The sequence below is a fragment of the Geotrypetes seraphini genome, chromosome 3 (assembly GCF_902459505.1).
Source record: "Geotrypetes seraphini chromosome 3, aGeoSer1.1, whole genome shotgun sequence".
Classification (NCBI taxonomy): Eukaryota; Metazoa; Chordata; class Amphibia; order Gymnophiona; family Dermophiidae; genus Geotrypetes; species Geotrypetes seraphini.
The window spans coordinates 19,927,903-19,947,853 of NC_047086.1; the positions used below are offsets into that span (position 1 = coordinate 19,927,903).

The window sequence follows — 19,951 nt, forward strand, 5'->3', positions numbered from 1 at the left end:
GGAAGGAACTTCCAATCCATCATGTCCGTCCTACTCATTGTGTCTACAAAGGCTGTGTGTGGTTGTGCTATATGATATTGTCGGGTAAAATTATAACTGAAGCACTAAAAAGAAAAAAAGCTGCCTAGGGAGAAGCATCTGGAATCCAACATCCCAGCTTCCCTATTCCTACTACTCTTGGCAATAGCTTTCCCAGGTTGAAAACCCCTATGTAAATTTTTTTTTTCATGTAGAATTGTGTTCAACCTAATCTCGGATGTTAGGCTTGCTTTCCTATTTTTTTCTAGAATGCTTGGGTAGATGCAGATTTCATTCTAATTCCATAAATCAAATCCAAAGTAAGTTGTTTTCTAGATTTTAGTTTAGAATACGTGGAGGGGCATAATCGAAAGGGACGTCTAAGTCCGTTTATGTCCATCTCGCAAGTCGTCCAAAGTTAAAAAGAGCCCAAGACACATTTTCGAAAGAGACGTCCAACTTTTTTTGGCTTTCGAAAATCGTCTAATTATACGTCCTGCCGATCTGATCGTCCAAGCCGCTAAATCGTCCATCTTTATACCACATTTCCGTTCAACTTTCCGTCCAAGTCCAAAACTCCTAGAACAAGCCCTGTTGGATGTGGGAGGGGTCTGCAAAGTGATGGACTGCACATCCGGACATGCCACCTAAATAGTGGGGTACCTTACAGGGCACTGCTGTGAACTTCACAAAAAGGGTGCCATGGCTTCTCCTCACTGCAGCTCCCTTATAGGTGATGGTGAGCACCCCAAACCACCTCCAGAATCCCCTAGACCCATTTATCTACCACCCCAATAACCCTTATGGCTGCAGGAGCCACAGTCAAAAAGGGTTTTGGGGGTGTATAGGGCAGTGCACATGTTTCAATATCAATGCAGTGATTACAGGGGCTTATGGGCATGGGTCCTCCTCTCCATGAGTCCCTGTGCAGGACTAGGCTTTCCTATGCCAGGCTGGCAGATGATGATGGTCTGGAGTCTGAATTTTAAAGGTGGGGAGGTGGGAGGTGGGGAGGGGTCGGTGATCACTGGGTGGATCTGGGTTTACATTCAGTTACTTTATCACGTTTCCCTATCTGTCCCGGTGGGCTCAAACTCTATCTAGTGTACCTGGGGCAATGAGGGGATTAAGTGACTTGCCCAGGGTCACAAGGAGCAGCGAGGGATTTGAACCCACAGCCTCAGGGTGCGGAGGCTATAGCTCTAACCCTGCGCCACACACTCCCACTTGTCCCCTTGGGGCCCAGGGTAGCTGCCCTGTTTGCCACCCCTAACGCCGGCCCTGGAAGGGGAAGAGATGCCTGGAAAGCCTGATTGCCTTCCCCTAATGCTGGTGGGCCCCCCCCCCCCCACCTGATGTTTTCGGGCCCGAGGCATGTGCTTACTAGGCCTACCCTTTACTCCGGCCCTGGAAATATGGATGCAGTTTATATACATGGTAAGTTATGCTCATATCTTTTGAATCTAGGGGTTAACTAACATTTACACAAGCTCTAACCACACATATATTTATATATTTCTATACCACACAATGCAAAGTTTTTGGCGGTTCACAAGAGAACATACATAGGAGGGGTGCTGAAAGGTTACAACTAACCGACTTCCTAAATTCTGAGCGTTGTTTTCTTAAATTCTGAGCGTTGTTTTGCCACTGTAGCTGAAAAGAGCGTCATCTTATTTCATTAGTGCCAATTTGCAGAAACAAAATTCTGTGTTTTTCACATTTTCTCGGATCATTGACTGAACTGTATCCAAGTCATTCTCTTCTTGGTTGGGCTGAGAACTTTTCATCACCCCTGGTAATATGAAGAGTTCCAGTCTCTGGTAATCATAGCTGATACTATGATGTCATAAAGCCTCATTCCACCAATGCCTAACAGCCAATCTCATCAGTGATGTCACAATGGCTATCCTTTACTTGGTCATTCTGATTACACATGAGAAGGTGCTGAAATGTTCTCAATCCAACCCACCAGCCTCCTAAATTCTGAGCGTTATTTTGCCACTGTAGCTGCAAAGAGTGTTATCTGATTTTGTTAAGTGCTAATTTGCAGAAAGGAAATTCTGTGTTTTGACATTGCTTCAGATCATTGATTGAACCAAATCCAAGCCACTCTCTTCTTGATTGGGCTGAGAACTTTTCAGCACGCCTTCGTAGTGTGAAGCATTTCAGTCTCTGGTAACCAGAGCTGAGATTGTGATGTCATAATGCCTCATTCCACCAATAAGAGCCAATCTCATCAGTGATGTCACAATGGCTTGATTGTCCTATACTTGGCTCACTTTTATTACATACATTGTTTCAGATCATTGATTGAATCATATCCACATCATCCTCTTCTTGGTTGGCTTGAGAACTTTTCAGCACCTCCTCGTAATAAATCATAGACGAAACATAAACAAATCAGTTCTGCTAGTACACTAGAAAGTAAAGTAGTACTTTCTTTTCTAGAATAGTCCCCAAATAGTTTCCAGGTATCTAAATCTAGGCATCCCTTTGTAGAACTGCTCTCCTTGGCCCGGATTCTCTGTAGGATGCCAATATCGGTGGCCACCTATATAGCAGCTGCCCAATCGCGTGTCAATCATGCGATGGCACCTTATAGAGAATCGCACCTCCACAAAAGATAGGTGCCAGAAATGTAGGCCTGGGTTTTCTGGGCCTACATTTCTGGCGAATATCTTTGTTTTGAATCTTGCCGACGTAGATGCTTGACGTCGCCTAATGCTACTTCCAGCCTTAATAAAGTAATGGTTAGAGAGGCTCTAAAGTCTCTTAACCCACTGACCTCAGAAATGCCTAGGGGTATGTTCATAAATCTTCAGAGAACATACGGACCAAAAGCGGCACCCATAGTCGTCATAGGTCACTATATTCTTAGTTATTTTTATCTATTCAATAGTTTATATAAATATTTATTTAAAGTATCAAAACAGTACTCATCTTTTGCTTTGTTTTCATCTACGCGGGTGGGGGTAGGCACTCCGACATAGACTATGTTTCGCCCATACGGGCTGTATCAAGGAATCCCCCTTAAATCCAGCGACTCATGCTTCCCGCTGTAGAGTTTTATATCAGGAAAAAAAGCCTGATATAAAACTCTACAGCGGGAAGCATGAGTCGCTGGATTTAAGGGGGATTCCTTGATACAGCCCGTATGGGCGAAACATAGTCTATGTCGGAGTGCCTACCCCCACCCGCGTAGATGAAAACAAAGCAAAAGATGAGTACTGTTTTGATACTTTAAATAAATATTTATATAAACTATTGAATAGATAAAAATAACTAAGAATATAGTGACCTATGACGACTATGGGTGCCGCTTTTGGTCCGTATGTTCTCTGAAGATTTATGAACATACCCCTAGGCATTTCTGAGGTCAGTGGGTTAAGAGACTTTAGAGCCTCTCTAACCATTACTTTATTACTTGAACTCTTAGAGGGGTGCCAAATACAAGAGACTGATATAACTGATTTGTATTGACTTCCAGCCTTAGCCACGCTCATAGTGGCGTTTGGCGGCCTAAATCACCTACATCGGCGTGATTCTGGGGCATATTATTTAAGCACCAGTAGGAGCTCTAAAGGTGCCATTTTAAACATTTAAATAATATTGTTTTGGATGAAACAAAGACAGGTCCTGGGCTTAGAGAGATTTCCTGCAGGATTCGGTAGTTGCTGACCTTGGTATTCCTTCTCCACTACAGCTCTCTGTTGGCTCTCCCCTCACTGCCCTGTTTTTCTTTTCACTAGCCCTGAATTAAAGCAGCAATTCTTCCATCCGTTTGATATTTTCCCCCTGTATCCTCATAATCCTTTTTCTGTGTGTCTCTCTCTCCCTTTTTTCCTTTTTAATTTATAGAAACATAGAACATGACGGCAGAAAAGGGCCACGGCCCATCTAGTCTGCCACACTAATGGCCCACCCCCTAACTACCTCCAGGATGAGATCCCACATGCCAATCCCACATGCCACATCTGGCACGCTGCTGGCCTCAATTACCTGTTGTGGAAGATTATTCCAGCGGTCAACCACCCTTTTGGTGAAGAAATATTTTCTGGTGTCGCCATGAAATTTCCCACCCCTGATTTTCAACGGATGCCCTCTTGTTGCCATGGGTCCTTTAAGGAAAAAGAGATCCTCTTCCACCTCTTCCACAGTGTCTTATATTTATTTTGGGTCCAAAAAACAAATTAGGGCTTATTTTCGGGCGATGTCTTATTTTTTTTCATGTACAACAATCATCTCTCCCTTCCTCTCCTCCACCCCAATTCTTCCTCTTTCATTTCTCCCCCTCCCATGTGCAACGTTTCCTCCCCTGTCGCCCATCCCCTTGTGCAGTATATTTCTATCCCTCCCTCCCATCCCCTTGTGCAGCAGAACCCCACTGACCCTCTCACCATGAGACTGACATACCACCGCTCCGAGGCCTCCAAAAACAGCAGCAACAGCAGCTTTTTGGAGGACTCAGAGCAGAGGTATGCAGGTCTCACTGGGGTGGGGATTTCTGAATTGACGAGCCCAATTTTATCGGTGAATCGGGCAGCACAAGTGTCAGGGATGGAGTTGGGAAGTGTTGGTGACATTCGGGGGAGGGGGGCTTCGGGGGTCGATCTTAACTAGGGCTTATTTTTGGGGTAGGGCATATATACTGCATCTATTCTAAAACAATAGAGCGCGCGGCACGGTTTACAAAAATTAGAAAGGAGAACTAGTAATTAGGAATAGTGTGGAGAGGAGCGGAAACAGGGTAGAACTATAGCTTGTACACTCCTCCCTCCATATTCGCTGGGGTTAGGGGCAGAGCCAGCCCACAAATATGGAAAATTCGTGAATAAATTTTGGGCTGACTCTGACCCAGCCCCGCCTCCCTCCTGCCTCCCTCCTGCATCCTGGACGTTATCTGGTGGTCTAGTGGTGAGGCGGGGCAGGAGCGATCTTGCTACACTCCTGCCCCGTGTAGAGCCGTCATTGAAAATGGCTGTTGTGAGTTCCCGTTGTAGTCTCGTGAGACCACAGGAACTCACAGTAGCCATTTTCGTTGACGGCTCTGCACGGGGCAGGAGTGTAGGATGATCACTTCTGCCCTACGTCACCGCTAGACAACCAGGTAAGGTCACTGGTACCAAAAACCGCGAATAGTCGAAACCACGGGTGCCGAAACCGCAAATATGGAGGGAGGAGTGTATCTTCCAACATTCATTAGCCTAACACACGTACCAGCTCTACCTAACCTCATCACTGAGTTTATTGTAACCATTTTGGGCGAGCGAGAATGGATCTCCCTTTCCACTTTGCAAAATTACTTGTACTAGTCACTTTTTCCATGTAATTACTGCCACAACCCTCCCTCCCTCCCCCCATCCACCCACCCCATGTTCACATCTTGTTCTTTTATGTCTGATATATTTCAAAGACACAAAAACTCACTTTTATGATATGGTTGACATCAATTCTCATGAAGAATGATCAGTGCTGTGTGTTATTTTAGTGAACATACTGTATTACTTTCATCTAAGCCCTTACCATCTGTTCTCTACCATAACAGTCACTGCAAAGAGGGTGTATTTACATCTTTGGCATAATTAGTAAAAGGTAAGATAAAAATGATTTAAGGCCATGAATCTGGTTGGAGTATGACGGTTCTGACAGTTTTTGTCCTGCTGGCGAGGATGTGAATAAGGGAGGGAAAGCATGAATTCTAATCACGGAGACAGCATCAACATTTCGTGGACAAGCAATATTTCCATTTTCTTGCCCTGGAAACAGCTGAAGAGCATGGTGGGAACAAAAAACAGAGCAGCTGAAATGGTCATAAATGAATGTCTTCTGTAGAGCCCACATTGTCTAAAGCCAGCCTTCAGTTATCACTTTTTATGAATGGATGGGTTTGTATTTAATTAGAAACTAGGAACTGATACAGAGAGCATAATTTTACAGAATAACAAAGTGCCTGGATTTGGAGGTGGAGAAGGTGGCTGTTTTATAGGGCACATAAGCGTCTATGGTGGTAATTTAAGAAGCTTTAATCGGTGGCGTGGTAAGGGGGGTGCAGTTTGCTATGGGCGCGGTCTTCCTAAGGGTGTGGCGGTACCCTCCTCCCCCCTCCCGTCCGCCTGCTTGCTCACTCCCGACTCCTCTCCTGGCCGTGCATGCCTCTTGCCTTGCCCTGTACCTTTTTGGCGCTCTCTCTGACATCACGGACCCACGCCTAGGAAGTGACGTCAAAGGGAGCCGATACCGATGTGAACAGCACGCTGCTCACGCTGGAGAAATTTAAAAGGTATGGGGAAAAGGGAAGGGGCGCGTGTGCAGTGGGGGAGGGGGGCAGGGAAGAGGGCAGGGAAAGGGAACCACCGCCCCAGGCGCCGCACACTCTTACTTACTCCACTGGCTTTGATCTTGTTTTGGAAATTTGAAAACTGGTATTTAGATGCCCATATTGCATGGATGAACAAATCCCAATATTACAAAGGCAGGATATGGGCATCTAACACTGTACTACGTCCATATGACAAGGGGATATGTGTGGTATAGGTGTGTTTTGAACTGGACTCGGGGGAGGGGGGTATCAGAATGTGGATGTCAAGCTCCAATCACAGAAGGGGCAGGGATGTCTAAGTGTAAAAAGATGGATGTTGATATATAGAACTGGCAGTGGCATAGCAAAGGGGTGGGTGGGGGGCTGCCCTGGGCGCTTTCCTCCTCCCTACCCACTGCATACCTCTTTAAATGTTCATCGGCATGAGCAGTATCTTCCACTTGCTGCTTGCACCAGCCTTGACTCCCTTTTGATATCACTTCCTGTTGCCAGACCAGGAAGTGATGTCAGAAGGTTGCTGAGGCTAGCATGAACAGCAGGTGGAGGATGCTGCTTACACCGGCGAACATTTCAAGAGGTGCACGGGGGCATGGCAGGGAAGTGTGGGGGTGCACTGAGTGCCCCAGGTGCCAACCTCCCTCACTATGCGGTTATAGAAAGGTACTCTAATTGAACCATTCTCTACTGAATGCAGATAACAAAAATAATTTTTCCCCTGGAGTGCTCCTAATTAAAAATTTTTTTACATTACATTACTGACTTCTATTCCGCCTGCTCCTTGCAGTTCTAAGCGGATTACATCAGAAGATGATTGGACATTACCAGGAAAAAAGATACAATTAGGATAACTGGATATTTCCAGGAAGAAAGTTACAATTTAGAAGCTGGTTCCATAATACAATTAAGGAGCTGGTTCATAGTAAAATTTGAGAAGAGGGGTTAAGATAAGTAGAAAAATTAGGAAAACGTCAGATGAGCTGGAAGGTTGGGAGATAATTATAGAGGGGAGGCTGGTTACAATGTTGAGTCTTGGGGGGACAATATAGGTAGAGAGGGTGAGAGGGAGGGAATTAAAAGGGGGGAGTTAAGCTATCTGGGTTTTGATTTTTTTGAATAGCAGGGTTTTGATTTCCTTTTTTGAAACCCAAAATTACAAAAAGCTTTAATGGAACATGAACCAGCAACCTCCAGATCTCTGGCTGTCAGTTGGCTGCTTTAATCATTAGGGCTACTGTTCCATTTGCATGTTTGTTTGGCCATTTTATAATTTGGACACTCCTCTGCTGTCACACAGACATCCGTGTCCCTCGTTTTGCACCATTCATAGAAACACAGAAACAGGAAGGCGGATAAAGGCCAAATGACCCATCCAGACAGCCCATCCGCAGCATCCATGATCTCCTCTTCTCCCTAAATAAACTGAGCACCCTCAGGAAAGGCCCCAAAGCGACGGGCTGGGTCAGAAACTGGCTGAGTGGAAGACGACCGATTAGGATTACCAGATTTTCAGGAACAAAAATCCGGACTCATGGCCCTGTCCCATCCTGCCCGAGTCAAGGCCCGTTCCGCTCAAGTCATGCCCTATTCTGCCTCCAGCCCCACCTTCTCAACCTGGTCGCTTGTCAGGAGGGCATCTGCTAATGCCCTGGTGTGACGCGATGGGTTTTGAAAAGCCGTCCGGACCTCCAGACATGTCCTCAAAAAGGAGGACATGTCCGAGGAAATCCGGACATTTGGTAACCCTACAACAGAGGGTAGTGGTCAATGGAGATCGCTCTGAGGAAAGGGAGGTAACCAGTGGTGTGCCTCAAGGTTCTGTTCTTGGGCCCGTTCTTTTTAACATTTTTATAAGTGATATTGCTGAAGGGCTGTCAGGTAAGATTTGTCTCTCCAGATGATACCAAAATCTGCAATCGAGTAGACACCTAGAATGGTGTGAATAACATGAAGAAAGACCTAAGTTTTCTTTTGTTAGCCTCCTAGATTTGTAGATAGTGTGGGATATAAGAATGTGTAGATAAAATACACACTGTAATACACTCCTCCCTCCGTATTCGCGGTGGTTACGGGCGGAACATAGCTGCGAATACTGAAAAACCGCGAATAACTTTTTTATGTTTGTGGTTTTTTTTATAACAGCCACCGTTTCTTCTATTGAAACCGCGAATAACTTTTTCAGGCTGACAGCAGGCAAGCAGGGATTTTCTCTATGCATGCTGAGAAGAAGGTTTTTCTCTGTGCACACTAGTAAGCTGGGAAGCAGCGATTTTGAGGGTGAAAGCATGGAAGCAGTGATTTTCTGAGTGAATGCTGGTAAGCGCTAAACTTTTTTATCAGTACAGTACAGGCACTTTACTCATGATGTAATTTTTTGGGGGAGGAGCCAGCATGTGAAAAACCGCAAATAAGCGAAACCATGAGGGCTGAAACCACAAATACGGAGGGAGAAATGTATAATGTAGCTTCATCCCTGCATCAGTGTATTGTTGCATACTGTGGCACAGAGAATTTGGGTGGAGACCTCTAATGCGTCAGGACCTTGGGCCTAGATCAGTGGTCTCATACTCAAACCCTTTGCAGGGCCACATTTTGGATTTGTAGGTACTTGGAGGGCCTCAGAAAAAAATAGTTAATGACTTATTAAAGAAATGACAATTTTGCATGCGGTAAAACTCTTTATAGTTTATAAATCTTTCCTTTTGGTTAAGTCTTAATAATAATATTGTAATTTATAGCTAAAGAGACATATGATGAAGAAACTGTTTTATTTTACTTTTGTGATTATGATAAACACACTGAGGGCCTCAAAATAGTATCTGGTGGGCCGCGGGTTTGAGACCACTGGCCTAGATTCATCATGCTGGTAGTATGCTCAGGCTTGAGGAGGAAGGGAAGAAGGCCGAGCACACTACCTGAATTTATTTATTTCTTGCCCTCCCAGAAAGCTCAGAGCGGGTAACAGCAGAGAATTGTGTATCTAGGCCCAAAGCCCTGATAGACGAGAGGTCCCGCCTCTCTAGGGTTACCAGATTTTTCCATGGTAAAACTTGGACACATGGGCCTCTGCCCCAACCTTGCCCCGTTCTGTCCCCAGCCCTACCCTGTTCTGTCTCCAGCCACACCCCCACAAAGCCTCATCTTCTGACCTTGGATCGCATCTGGAGTGCCTCCGAGCGTGTGTGTTATCCGCAAATTCTCAGAGGCCCTCCAGACGTGGCCGGGAGGTCAGGGCTTTCCAAAACATGAACAAACTACCAGGTTTTGGAAAGTCCGCCTGGGCACCCGGAAAGTCCTCTAAGAAGAGGACACAAGTATAGCTGCAATTTATCCAGCCGTTCCTCATACGGGAGATCCCTGAGGGGTTCAAATATCTCACGGGCCCTATCGAGGTGGAAGAGGACATCTTCTTTCTCAAAGGTCCCACATCAACAAGAGGGCATCCGTTGAAACTCAGGGGTGGGAAATTTCATGGTGACACCAGAAAATATTTCTTCACCGAAAGGGTGGTTGACCGCTGGAATAATCTTCCACTACAGGTAATTGAGGCCAGCAGCGTACCAGATTTTAAGACAAAATGGGATTGGTACGTGGGATCTCTACATAGGGGAAGGTAGGGGTGGCATTTCCAGAACCCCTGACTAGTAAACATTTCCCATGTTACTGGGGCATGCCTTCTGGTGAAAGGGAAAGAGAATGGGACTTATGTATACCGCCTTTTTGTGGTTACACATTCAAAGCGGTTTACATATATACAGGTACTTATTTTGAACCTGAGGCAACGGAGGATTAGGAAACTTGCCCAGGGTCATAAGGAGCAGTGCAGGGATTTCATCCCACAACCTCTAGGTGCCGAGGCAGCAACTTTACCACTAGGCCACTCCTCGCAGCATTAGAGACCACTGAGGGAGATAAACCAGCACAAACAACAAAATGTTGTGTGGGGGTTTTTTTTTTTTTGTTTTTTTTTAAATTGTGCCCCATCAAACAAAACCTCCCCACAATGAAGAAACAACAGTATGGTAATATCAATGCTTTTGCCTTAAAGTTGTTTTAAACACTGGAAAACGCACAGCATTCCTCACAGTCCAGCTCTTTTGGCATTAATACAGATGGCTTCGCTTTTGCAAATGAAAAGCACGATAAATTACCTCCAAGGAGTCAACCAATAAACCAGACTATGACCGCCATTGATTTTATATCTGTCCCTTGAAAGAGGAGGGAGCAGCTAATTTGGAAGGTTTTCTGGAACAGTGAGATCCTGCGACCGGCGCATTCACTATGCCCTGAATGTAATTTATAATAAAGTAGTTGTGTCTTCATATATTTTTTTTTTTTTCTTTAAAGAAAACAGTTAACAACTAGAGAATGACACGGTGGCGGTTTACCCGCGGCCACCGCGGGGCGGTGAATGGTCTTGTCCCCCGCAGTGAGGCATGAAGGATCGCGCGGTCCCCGCAGCTCACACCCGCCCGCCCAATCGATTCCAGTGTCCAGCCAGCTCTCTCCCCTCTCCTCACCCCAGTCCGCAGATCCTCCTCCTCGGCGACCCGCACGCTACCAGAGAGCCGCGCACACCCGCCGCTGCTCAGCCTCGATCTTCTGCTCTGACGCAACCGGAAACAGGAAGTTGCAGCAGAGCAGAAGATCGAACACTGAGCAGCCGCGCGTGTGCGGCTCCCTGGGAAAGCGCGCAGGTTGCCGAAAAAGAAAACCCACAAACCAAGGTGAGGAGAAGGGAGAGAGCCGGCCAAACACCAGGATCGACCGGGCAGGCAGGTAGTGGCCGCGGGGACCGTGCGATCGCTAGTGTTCCCGGCTCAAATTGGAAGGAGGGAGTGAAAGGAAAAAGGCTTATATGGATGCAGCGGGGACGGTGACGGGGCGGTGAATGGGATGGCAGTGGCGGTGACGGGGCGGTGAAAGGGATGGCGGTGACGGTGACGGGGCGGTGAAGGGATCGGCGGTGACGGGGCGGTGCAGAGGATGGTGGGCCGGTGACGGGGACAGATTTTTTTCCCCGTGTCATTCTCTATTAACAACGGTTCATAGACAACGGCACGAAAGACAAAGGCGCGCGCCGACAACTGAGCGCAAGACGGAGGCGCGCGCCAAAGAAAATGACAGTTTTTAGGGGCTCCGACGGGGGGTTTTGTTGGGGAACCCCCCCCACTTTACTTAATAGACATCGCGCCGGCGTTATGGGGAGTTTGGGGGGTTGTAACCCTCCACATTGTACTGTAAACTTAACTTTTTCCCTAAAAACAAGGAAAAAGTTAAGTTTTCAGTAAAATGTGGGGGGTTACAACCCCCCACGCCCCCCACACCACCCCCACAACGCGGCGCGATGTCTATTAAGTAAAGTGGGAGGTTCCCCCCCACGCCCCCCCCGTCGGAGCCCTAAAAACAGTAATTTTGAGCGGCGCGTGCATCCGCGCTGCGCTCAATTGTCTGGACGCGCCTTTGTCCCGGCGTGCTTTTGACCTGACACACTGCCAGCTAGTTTTGAAAAGAGAGAGTGATCAGACTGGTTGTGGTTAACATGATGTGGCCCTTTAATAGCACAGCTCAGGACAGATACAGTGCCATAGGGTTACCAGATTTTACTTTAGTAAAATACGGACCCCTAGATCTGCCCCTCCCCCAGGCCCGCTCAGTTCCACCCATCCCCGCCCTGTTATGCCCAAGTTTCGCCCCCATCCCCCCACTGCTTGCTCTGGTTGGGCAGGACCTCCTGCCCGACGTCATTTTTGAGGAAGCTTTTCCAAAACCCGGCAAACCGTCTGGACCCCCAGATATGTCCTCGAAAAAGAGGACATGTCCGGCGAAATCCGGACATCTGGTAACCCTACACTGACACTTCTGAAGGCCCTGACCACTTTCTAATCCTATTTTGTGCATGTTTGTGCTTCAGTATTCCAGTTTCCACACGGAAAGATCTGAATCCGACCACGAGAGTCAGTGGGGCGGCAGCCCTCTTACCGACACGACTTCCCCGCAATTAATGGATCCTGTGGAGAGGTCCAATTCCCAGCATCACGATGTTTCCTGTGCCTATAGACAATACGCCGATCGCAACTCTCTGTGCTATGGTTTTACTCTTGACCATTCAAGGCTAACTGATGATAGGCACTTCCACACACCAGCCTGCGAAGGCGGCAGGTGCGAAGCCGGCAGATACTTTTTGGGCACCCCACAGACTGGGAGGGAGACGTGGTGGGGCTCTCGTTCGGCGCTGCCCCTTACAAAATCATCTCCGGAGAGCAGAGAGGGTTACGAAGACAGCATGCCTCACATAACATCAGTCCACAGGATCCAAGGTAAGAGACAGGCCCAAGTCCAATCGCAGTTTTACTTAAGGATCTTGAGAAGAACTAGGGAGCCAGTTTTACTTATAGATTTTTGTAACTCAGATCTTTGACTTACCATATTTTCACTCATATACCGCGCACCCGTGTAGAACGAGCACACGGGTATAGCATGCGGGGAACAGAAATTTATGTAATAAAATTTTAATATAGCGCGCACACGCGTATACCGCGCATGCTAAAACCTCCTCCCGCCTACTCCGAACCGGCATCCTCCCCCCCTGCTCGCGTCACCTCCCCTCCCCCGCAATCCTACACCCCCCCCCCAGCACCGCAAAGACAACTCTTACCCAATTGGGCACCGGCACCGGCATGCTCAAAGCCTTCTGGTCTCGCTCTCTCCGAGATTATCTCGTAGAGAGCGAGACCAGAAGGCTTTGAGCATGCGCAAATGCTCAAAGCCTAGTCCAGCCCGGCACAGGAAGAAGGAGGATCTCTCTCGCACCGCCCAGCCCAGCCCAGCCCAACCTAATGAGGGAGGATCTTCGGGCACTGGCACTGGCACATCCTGTGCATTGGTGCTGGTGCCCAATCGGGTAAGAGTTGTCTTTGCAGTGCTGGGGGGGGATGTAGGATCGCGGGGGAGGGGGGTGATGCGAGCGGGGGGGGGGGAGGATGCCGGTTCGCAGGGGGAATGCCGGATCAGAATGAAAAAAAAAATTAGTACAACGCGCTCACACATATAACGCGCATGGTTATGCACGGTTTGTAAAATCGTGTATAACGCGTGCGTTATATGCGTGAAAATACGGTACTGTGTATTGATTATATTGATATATTGTTTGCTGACCACTGGATTAGTCACTTTATTCGCTTCTATGATTATCTATCCCCCATATCTTCCATTGGTTATATATTGTTTTTCATCTGAATATGGTATACTTGCTTTCCTTTATCTGTATTGTTGACTACACACACCCCCTTTCCCCATATTGCTGTATTACTTTTCTTTTTCCTTCTCCATAATGCATAATTCTTTTCTTACCATGCGATTTTTGAGTGCTGTATTTTTCTTCCGGTGTATATTTTTTGCTTTTCGGAGCATATACACTTGTAATGTTTTGCTATTTCTAATATTATAAAATCAATAAAGCTTTGAACTTTAAAAAAAAAAAAAAAATGCTGGACAAAAGAAGAGCATATCGAAATACGATTTGCCATTTATCGTTTGATTATGCATTTGTGTGTATGGAAGAGATCTATTGTACGAGGGTTCTTCAAAAAGTGTTCACACTCATATTTTTGCGGGAAGTGGTTGGAGCAGGAGAAGTGGTAAGAGGGAGTGTCCTAGAATGTCAGTCAGGAAAAACAGGGTGATGTAATTTGCTTTTGAGGTATTTAATAAAATAAAAGTGCGGAGACATTTTGAAGATCCCTCATAGGATAAATTTATGAACCTGTTAAGTGGAAAGCAGATGTTTGTAGACCAAGAGAACCATAAATCACAAGAGCTGACAATTAGCAGGATAGTTCTATAAAGTAGATGCTCATGGTCAGGGCCATATTCTATATATGGCTAGGGTACCAGACGTCCAGATTTCCCTGGACATGCCCCCCTTTTGAGGACATGTCTGGGGGTCTGGACGGCTTTTCAAAACCTGAGGGAGGGTCTAGGCGTCTGGATTTTCCAGCCGGAATAGCACCCAAACTTGGGTGAATGACGGCAATTGGACGCACAAATGGCTCTATTTTATAACACCAGGGGCTCCTTATACAAAGCCGCGCTAGGGCCTTAATGCGCTAAATTGCCCGGCGCGCTAGCCGCTACCGCCTCCTTGTGAGCAGGCGGTAGATTTTCGGCTACCGCGCGCTAATCCAGTGCATGCGCTAAAACCGCTAGCACGGCTTTGTAAAAGGAGCCCTATGTCTAAATTTTGAAAACACACTTGACCCGGCCATGCCCCTTTTTAGGTGCACAGAAGGCAATCTACCGAAAATAAGACCTACCCTGAAAATAAGCTCTAGCATGATTTTCAGGGTAAGTCTTAATAAAAGCCCTACCCCCTGGATTCGCCAGCAGCAGCGCTTCCTCCGCCTCCCGCTGCGCAGCCGAACACTCGCTGACCCTCCATCCATCCTTCCCTCCCATTCTATCCCCACCGACTGCGAGCCCTACATACCTCCCTTCAGAGCAGCGTCGGGCTGGCAGCACTCTAAACAGGCCACTTTGCAGCCTTCTTCGCTGGAGAATTCCCTCTGCCGCATCACTGATGATGTCATCAGTAATGCGGCACATGGAAGCCATGGCAGAGAAGGCCATCAAGCAGCCTGTTTAGAGTGCTGCCAGCCTAATGTTGCTCTGAAGGGAAGTATGTAGGGCTCGTGGTTGGCGGGGTTCAGATGGGAGGGTCAGCGGGGGTTTGGCTGCATGGTAGGGGTAGGGGGGATCAAGGATTCTGCTGCACAAGGGATGGGAGGGAGGGAAGGATAGAAGCTGGGCAAGGGTTCTGCTGCACAAGGGATGGGAGGGAGAGAAGGAGGGAAGGATAGAAGCTGGGCAAGGGTTCTGCTGCACGAGGGAGGGGGGAGGGAGGGAAGGAAGGATAGAAGCTGGCCAAGGGTTCTGCTGCACAGGGGGATGGGAGGGAGGGAAGGATAGAAGCTGAGTAAGGGTTCTGCTGCATGAGGGATGGGAGGGAGGGAAGGATAGAAGCTGGGAAAGAGTTCTGCTGCACAGGGGTATGGGAGGGAGGGAAGGATAGAAGTTGGGCAAACATGTGCTGCACAGGGGGATGAGAGGGAGGGGAAGAAAGATGCTGCACATGTGTGGGAGAGAAAGGAAAGAGGAAGAATTGGGGTGAAGGAGAGGTAGGGAGAGATGATCATGTACATACCCTGAAAATAAGGCCTAGTGAGTTTTTTGGGGCCTAAAATGAATATAAGACACTGTCTTATTTTTGGGGAAACATGGTAGTTGTGCCATGTTCTAGAACAGGGGTGCCCATACTTTTTTGACTTGCGAGCTATTTTTAAAATGACCAAGTCAAAATGATCTACCAACAATAAAATAAAAAAAAAAAACACAACGCACACTGTACGCATAGAAAATGTTAATTATCATTCCTATTCCGGGGGTTTTTCAAAGAGGTCAAAGCATATGGCTCTATGCACTGTCACCTCAGTAACAACCATGCAAAAATAGACAAATACCCACCCCCCTCCCTTTTTACTAAACCACAATAGCAGTTTTTAGCGCAGGGAGCTGCGCTGAATACCAGTGCTGCTCTCGACGCTCATAGGCTCCCTGCGCTAAAAAACACTATTGCGGTTTAGTAAAAGGTGACCATATTGTAAAATATAGACAGCAGATATAAATTCAGACACATTTTGATCACTAAATTTAAAATAAAATCATTTTTCCTACCTTGTCTGGTGATTTCATGAGTCTCTGGTTGCACTTTCTTCTTCTGACTGTGTATCCAATCTTTCTTTCAACCTGTATGCTTCCTCTCCTCCACACCTCATTCCCTCCCCCAACTTTTTCTTCCTCTCTCCCTGACCTTTCTTTCTTTCTCTCTTCATGCCCCCTTTCTTTTTTTCTGTTTCTCTTCTTTCCTTCTGTCTCCCTGCCTGCCCCCTTTCTTTCTTTCTCCCTACCCTTCCCCAAGCCACTGCCGCTGCCATCGGGGAACAGGACCCAAACCGCCACCAATGGATAACAGGCCCCCAAAGCCGACGCTGACACCGACCCAAGCTCTCCCTGCTTCGGGCCGACCAGCATTCCTCTCCCCGATGTCAATTCTGCCGTCGGAGAGGAAGTTCCGCCCAGCCAGGCAGCGATTGGCTGGCCCGAACTTCCTCTCCGATGGCAGAATTGACGTCGGGGAGAGGAAGACTGATCGGCCCGATAGATCGCCAAGACAAAGTGAGTCCTGGGTGATCGACTCACTTTGCCTTGGCTAGCTACCGGTCGATCGCAATCGACCTATTGGGCACCCCTGTTCTAGAATATGTCACTCAAAAAATTGGGGTAACTGAAGTAAATATGTGTAAGAAGAGAAATGAAGAAACACAAAAAAATCTACCCTTCCTTCAAAAATAATCATGTACTTAAATGTAACAATTTTTTAATATATACGCTCACAGACCCGGATACTCTTTAGGACGTGGCTCTCAAGTGAAGTCCCCTCGACCAATCATTGCATGTTTTTTGATTAGTTCATTATTCTGTGCCCTCACGGCATTACATGCATTTAAACCTTCTTAAAAGTTCAAAAATACAAAAACATCTCAAAATCCAGCTTTTTAGGATCCCGAGATATCCGCGTTTCGTTCTTTGCTTCAGGGAACGCAAACCGGAGTTCAAAAACGTAGAAGGACCGGATTCCTATTTGTTTTTCAATAGTCCATCCAATCCCAAAATGGACGCGGTTTGCAAAGAACGAAACGCGGATATCTCGGGATCCTAAAAAGCTGGATTTTGAGATGTTTTTGTATTTTTGAACTTTTAAGAAGGTTTAAATGCATGTAATGCTGTGAGGGCACAGAATAATGAACTCATCAAAAAACATGCAATGATTGGTCGGGGGGACTTCACTTGAGAGCCACGTCCCATAGAGTCCCATAGAGTTTATATATGTATAAAATATGACATTTGATGTACGCTATTATTATTTCACATTACGTGCATGATTGTTTTTGAAGGAAGGGTGGATTGTTTTTTGTTAATAGAATAGTGCACAGAAAAATCTGTGTGCCAATGAATGCCAGTGATTGATTGTTAATGGTTGCTATTTACACAATCGAGGGGCTGTGTTTAGGTATGAAATGTGCTTTCTCTGAAATGCATAGAAGTAGAATCAAGGGCTAGATTCACTAAGCAAACCGATCCTGTACCGATCGGTTTGCGACCCCTTTGCAACCCGATTCACTAACCTCTGTCCCGATCATCCTCCGATCCGCGCATGCAAATGAGGGGAAACGGCGTTGAAATGTAGGCAGGCAGCGATTCACGATCAAAAACCCTGCAACACCGACTGGGCTGGCCGATCACAAACAAGCAACTGCTGGGGACCAGTCGTTCACGGCTTTCCGACTGCCATCTCCTGCTCTGCCTGCTGTCTACCCCGACTTTCCAGTTCTCTGCCCCGATTTTCTCCTGCCACACTGCTCTGCCCTTAGTCTGCTCTCCTGCTCCTTGCCCCGACTCTCTGCCTTTTGCTCCTGCTACCCTGCTCTGCCCCGCTCCGTATCTCCTCTCCTGCTGCCCTGCTCTGCCCCGAATCTCCTGCAATGCTCTCTGCCCCAAGCGCTACCCAGGCTTTCACCCGCAGTGCGAGCCCGTGGGTTAAAACCATGTGCTCGCTGGGCTAGTAAAAGTTTTTTTAAAAAGTCGCATCTCTTAGATGCATGCACAGACCATCTACAGATGGTCTGCGCATGCATTGGGATCGTTCCTCCGATCGCCCTCATTTTAATTTTTTTGTTTGGTGAATTGGTCGGGCCTGCACAGATCGAGCACGGAGAGTCAGGTTCGTGAATCTAGCCCTAAGTGTATAAATGTAATTGAATATTTCTGCTGCCTTCATTTGATGTTCCTGGGTTTTTTATTTCCCCAGGGAGAGGACATTGGGACGAGGACAGTGTCGTCAGCTCCCCCGATCCTGGGTCGGCTGCTAGTGAATCTGGAGACCGCTACCGTACTGAGCAGTATCAGAGTAGCCCGCACGAGCCTAGCAAAATCGAAACCTTAATACGCGCCACTCAGCAAATGATTAAAGAGGAAGAGACCAGGTTGCAGCTCCGGAAGGCTACTAACGATTCGATGGCATCCATCAACGGAGCTGGGAAGAAGCACTCTTTGTGTTTTGCCAATTTCCCGCAGACGCAGTTGGCGGCAATTGCCTGCCGGGAAGCCTCGGTCGCCAATCGATCTCCTTGTAAACACGCTCAGCAGCAGGAGGGGAAGATCGTAAGCCCACACGATAACGAGTTCGACAACAGCCCTACGTCACTGTCGAGGATCAGCAGCCCGAACTCTGACCAGATTTCGAAATCTAGCATGACACTAGCTAAAGACTATTTGCACGCGGACATATCTCCCCATCAGGTGGGAGACCATTCGTCAGCCTCGCCAAATTTTTACGGCTCTCATAGGCAGTACTTTGAGAAGCATGCGTATACGTTGACTGGCTACGCGCTTGAGCATCTCTACGACGCAGAAACCATTCGGAGCTATTCCTTAGGCTGCCACGGATCTCATTTTGACGTCACGTCCCACTTGCGCATGCAACAGGATCCAGCCCAGGGACACAAGGGGACATCGGTTATAATAACCAATGGAAGCTGATAGGTTTTTCTAAACTGCTTTTGTGCTTAAAAGAAATATTTGGAATGTAATTAGGGGGAAAAAAAAAAAAAATCTTCAAGCAAATATTTTTACGCTCTCATTACCAGCATCTGATATATCGCAATGCACTAAAGATAGCAACCTGGCAGAGAAGTTTGTTAAAAGAGCTCATCTGTATTTTACAGTGCGCTGTGGAACTTTCAAGGAGAAAGGGAAAATGGATTTAAATTACTGGTAAAAGTAATTAGTTGAAATTAGGACAGCCTAATAACAGAGGCAGGCGCCACAATTTATTGAATGCTTTGGGAAACGCTAGTAAAATGCCGAAGAACGCAGTCATTCACCTGTACGTGTGACGGATGGGCCCCATTCAAAACACAGCTATGTGTCCTAAAATGTATGGAATGTATATCTTTTAAACAACACCCCCTCCCACCCCACCACCCACACCACACAAATGCCACAGACGCACCAAAGGGCAAAGCTAACGTTCACGTCCATTTGCGGCTTCTTCAAGTTGCAAAGCTGGCGTGGAGGCAGAGACGCGGGTGGTAAAGAGCCCTTAGTTCTGCCTCGTTAACAGCCTTGAAGTGTATATGGCGTGCTATTCCCCTAAGACAGGGGTGTCAAAGTCCCTCCTCGAGGGCCGCAATCCAGTCGGGTTTTCAGGATTTCCCCAATGAATATGCATGAGATCTATTAGCATACAATGAAAACAGTGCATGCAAATAGATCTCGTGCATATTCATTGGGAAAATCCTGATAACCCGACTGGATTGGGGGCCCTCGAGGAAGGACTTTGACACCCCTGCCCTAAGAAATGCTTCATCTTGTTGTTCTCCCATACTTCTTTGTCCATCTGTCCTCCCATTCTGTTTATGAGGAAAGACATTGATGAATCAGGCAAATGGAAGGATGGAGGTCGGGTTGGAAAACTAGTTGTTTGTAAGCTGGTCG

The 19,951-nt window shown here is 47.1% G+C and overlaps 1 protein-coding gene across 2 annotated transcripts in view; it reads left to right on the top strand.

The window, feature by feature from the left end:
• The window catches only part of SIM1 (SIM bHLH transcription factor 1), a 154,683-nt gene extending 135,072 nt beyond the window's left edge, over positions 1 to 19,611 (top strand). For both annotated transcript variants that reach the window (XM_033938365.1, XM_033938366.1), the window contains 2 exons: positions 12,252 to 12,657; positions 18,264 to 19,611. In XM_033938365.1, coding sequence (XP_033794256.1) covers positions 12,252 to 12,657; positions 18,264 to 18,994 — 1,137 coding nt within the window. In that variant the 3' untranslated portion in view covers positions 18,995 to 19,611. The remainder of the gene's footprint in view (positions 1 to 12,251; positions 12,658 to 18,263) is intronic.
• The last annotated feature ends 340 nt before the right edge of the window (positions 19,612 to 19,951 follow it).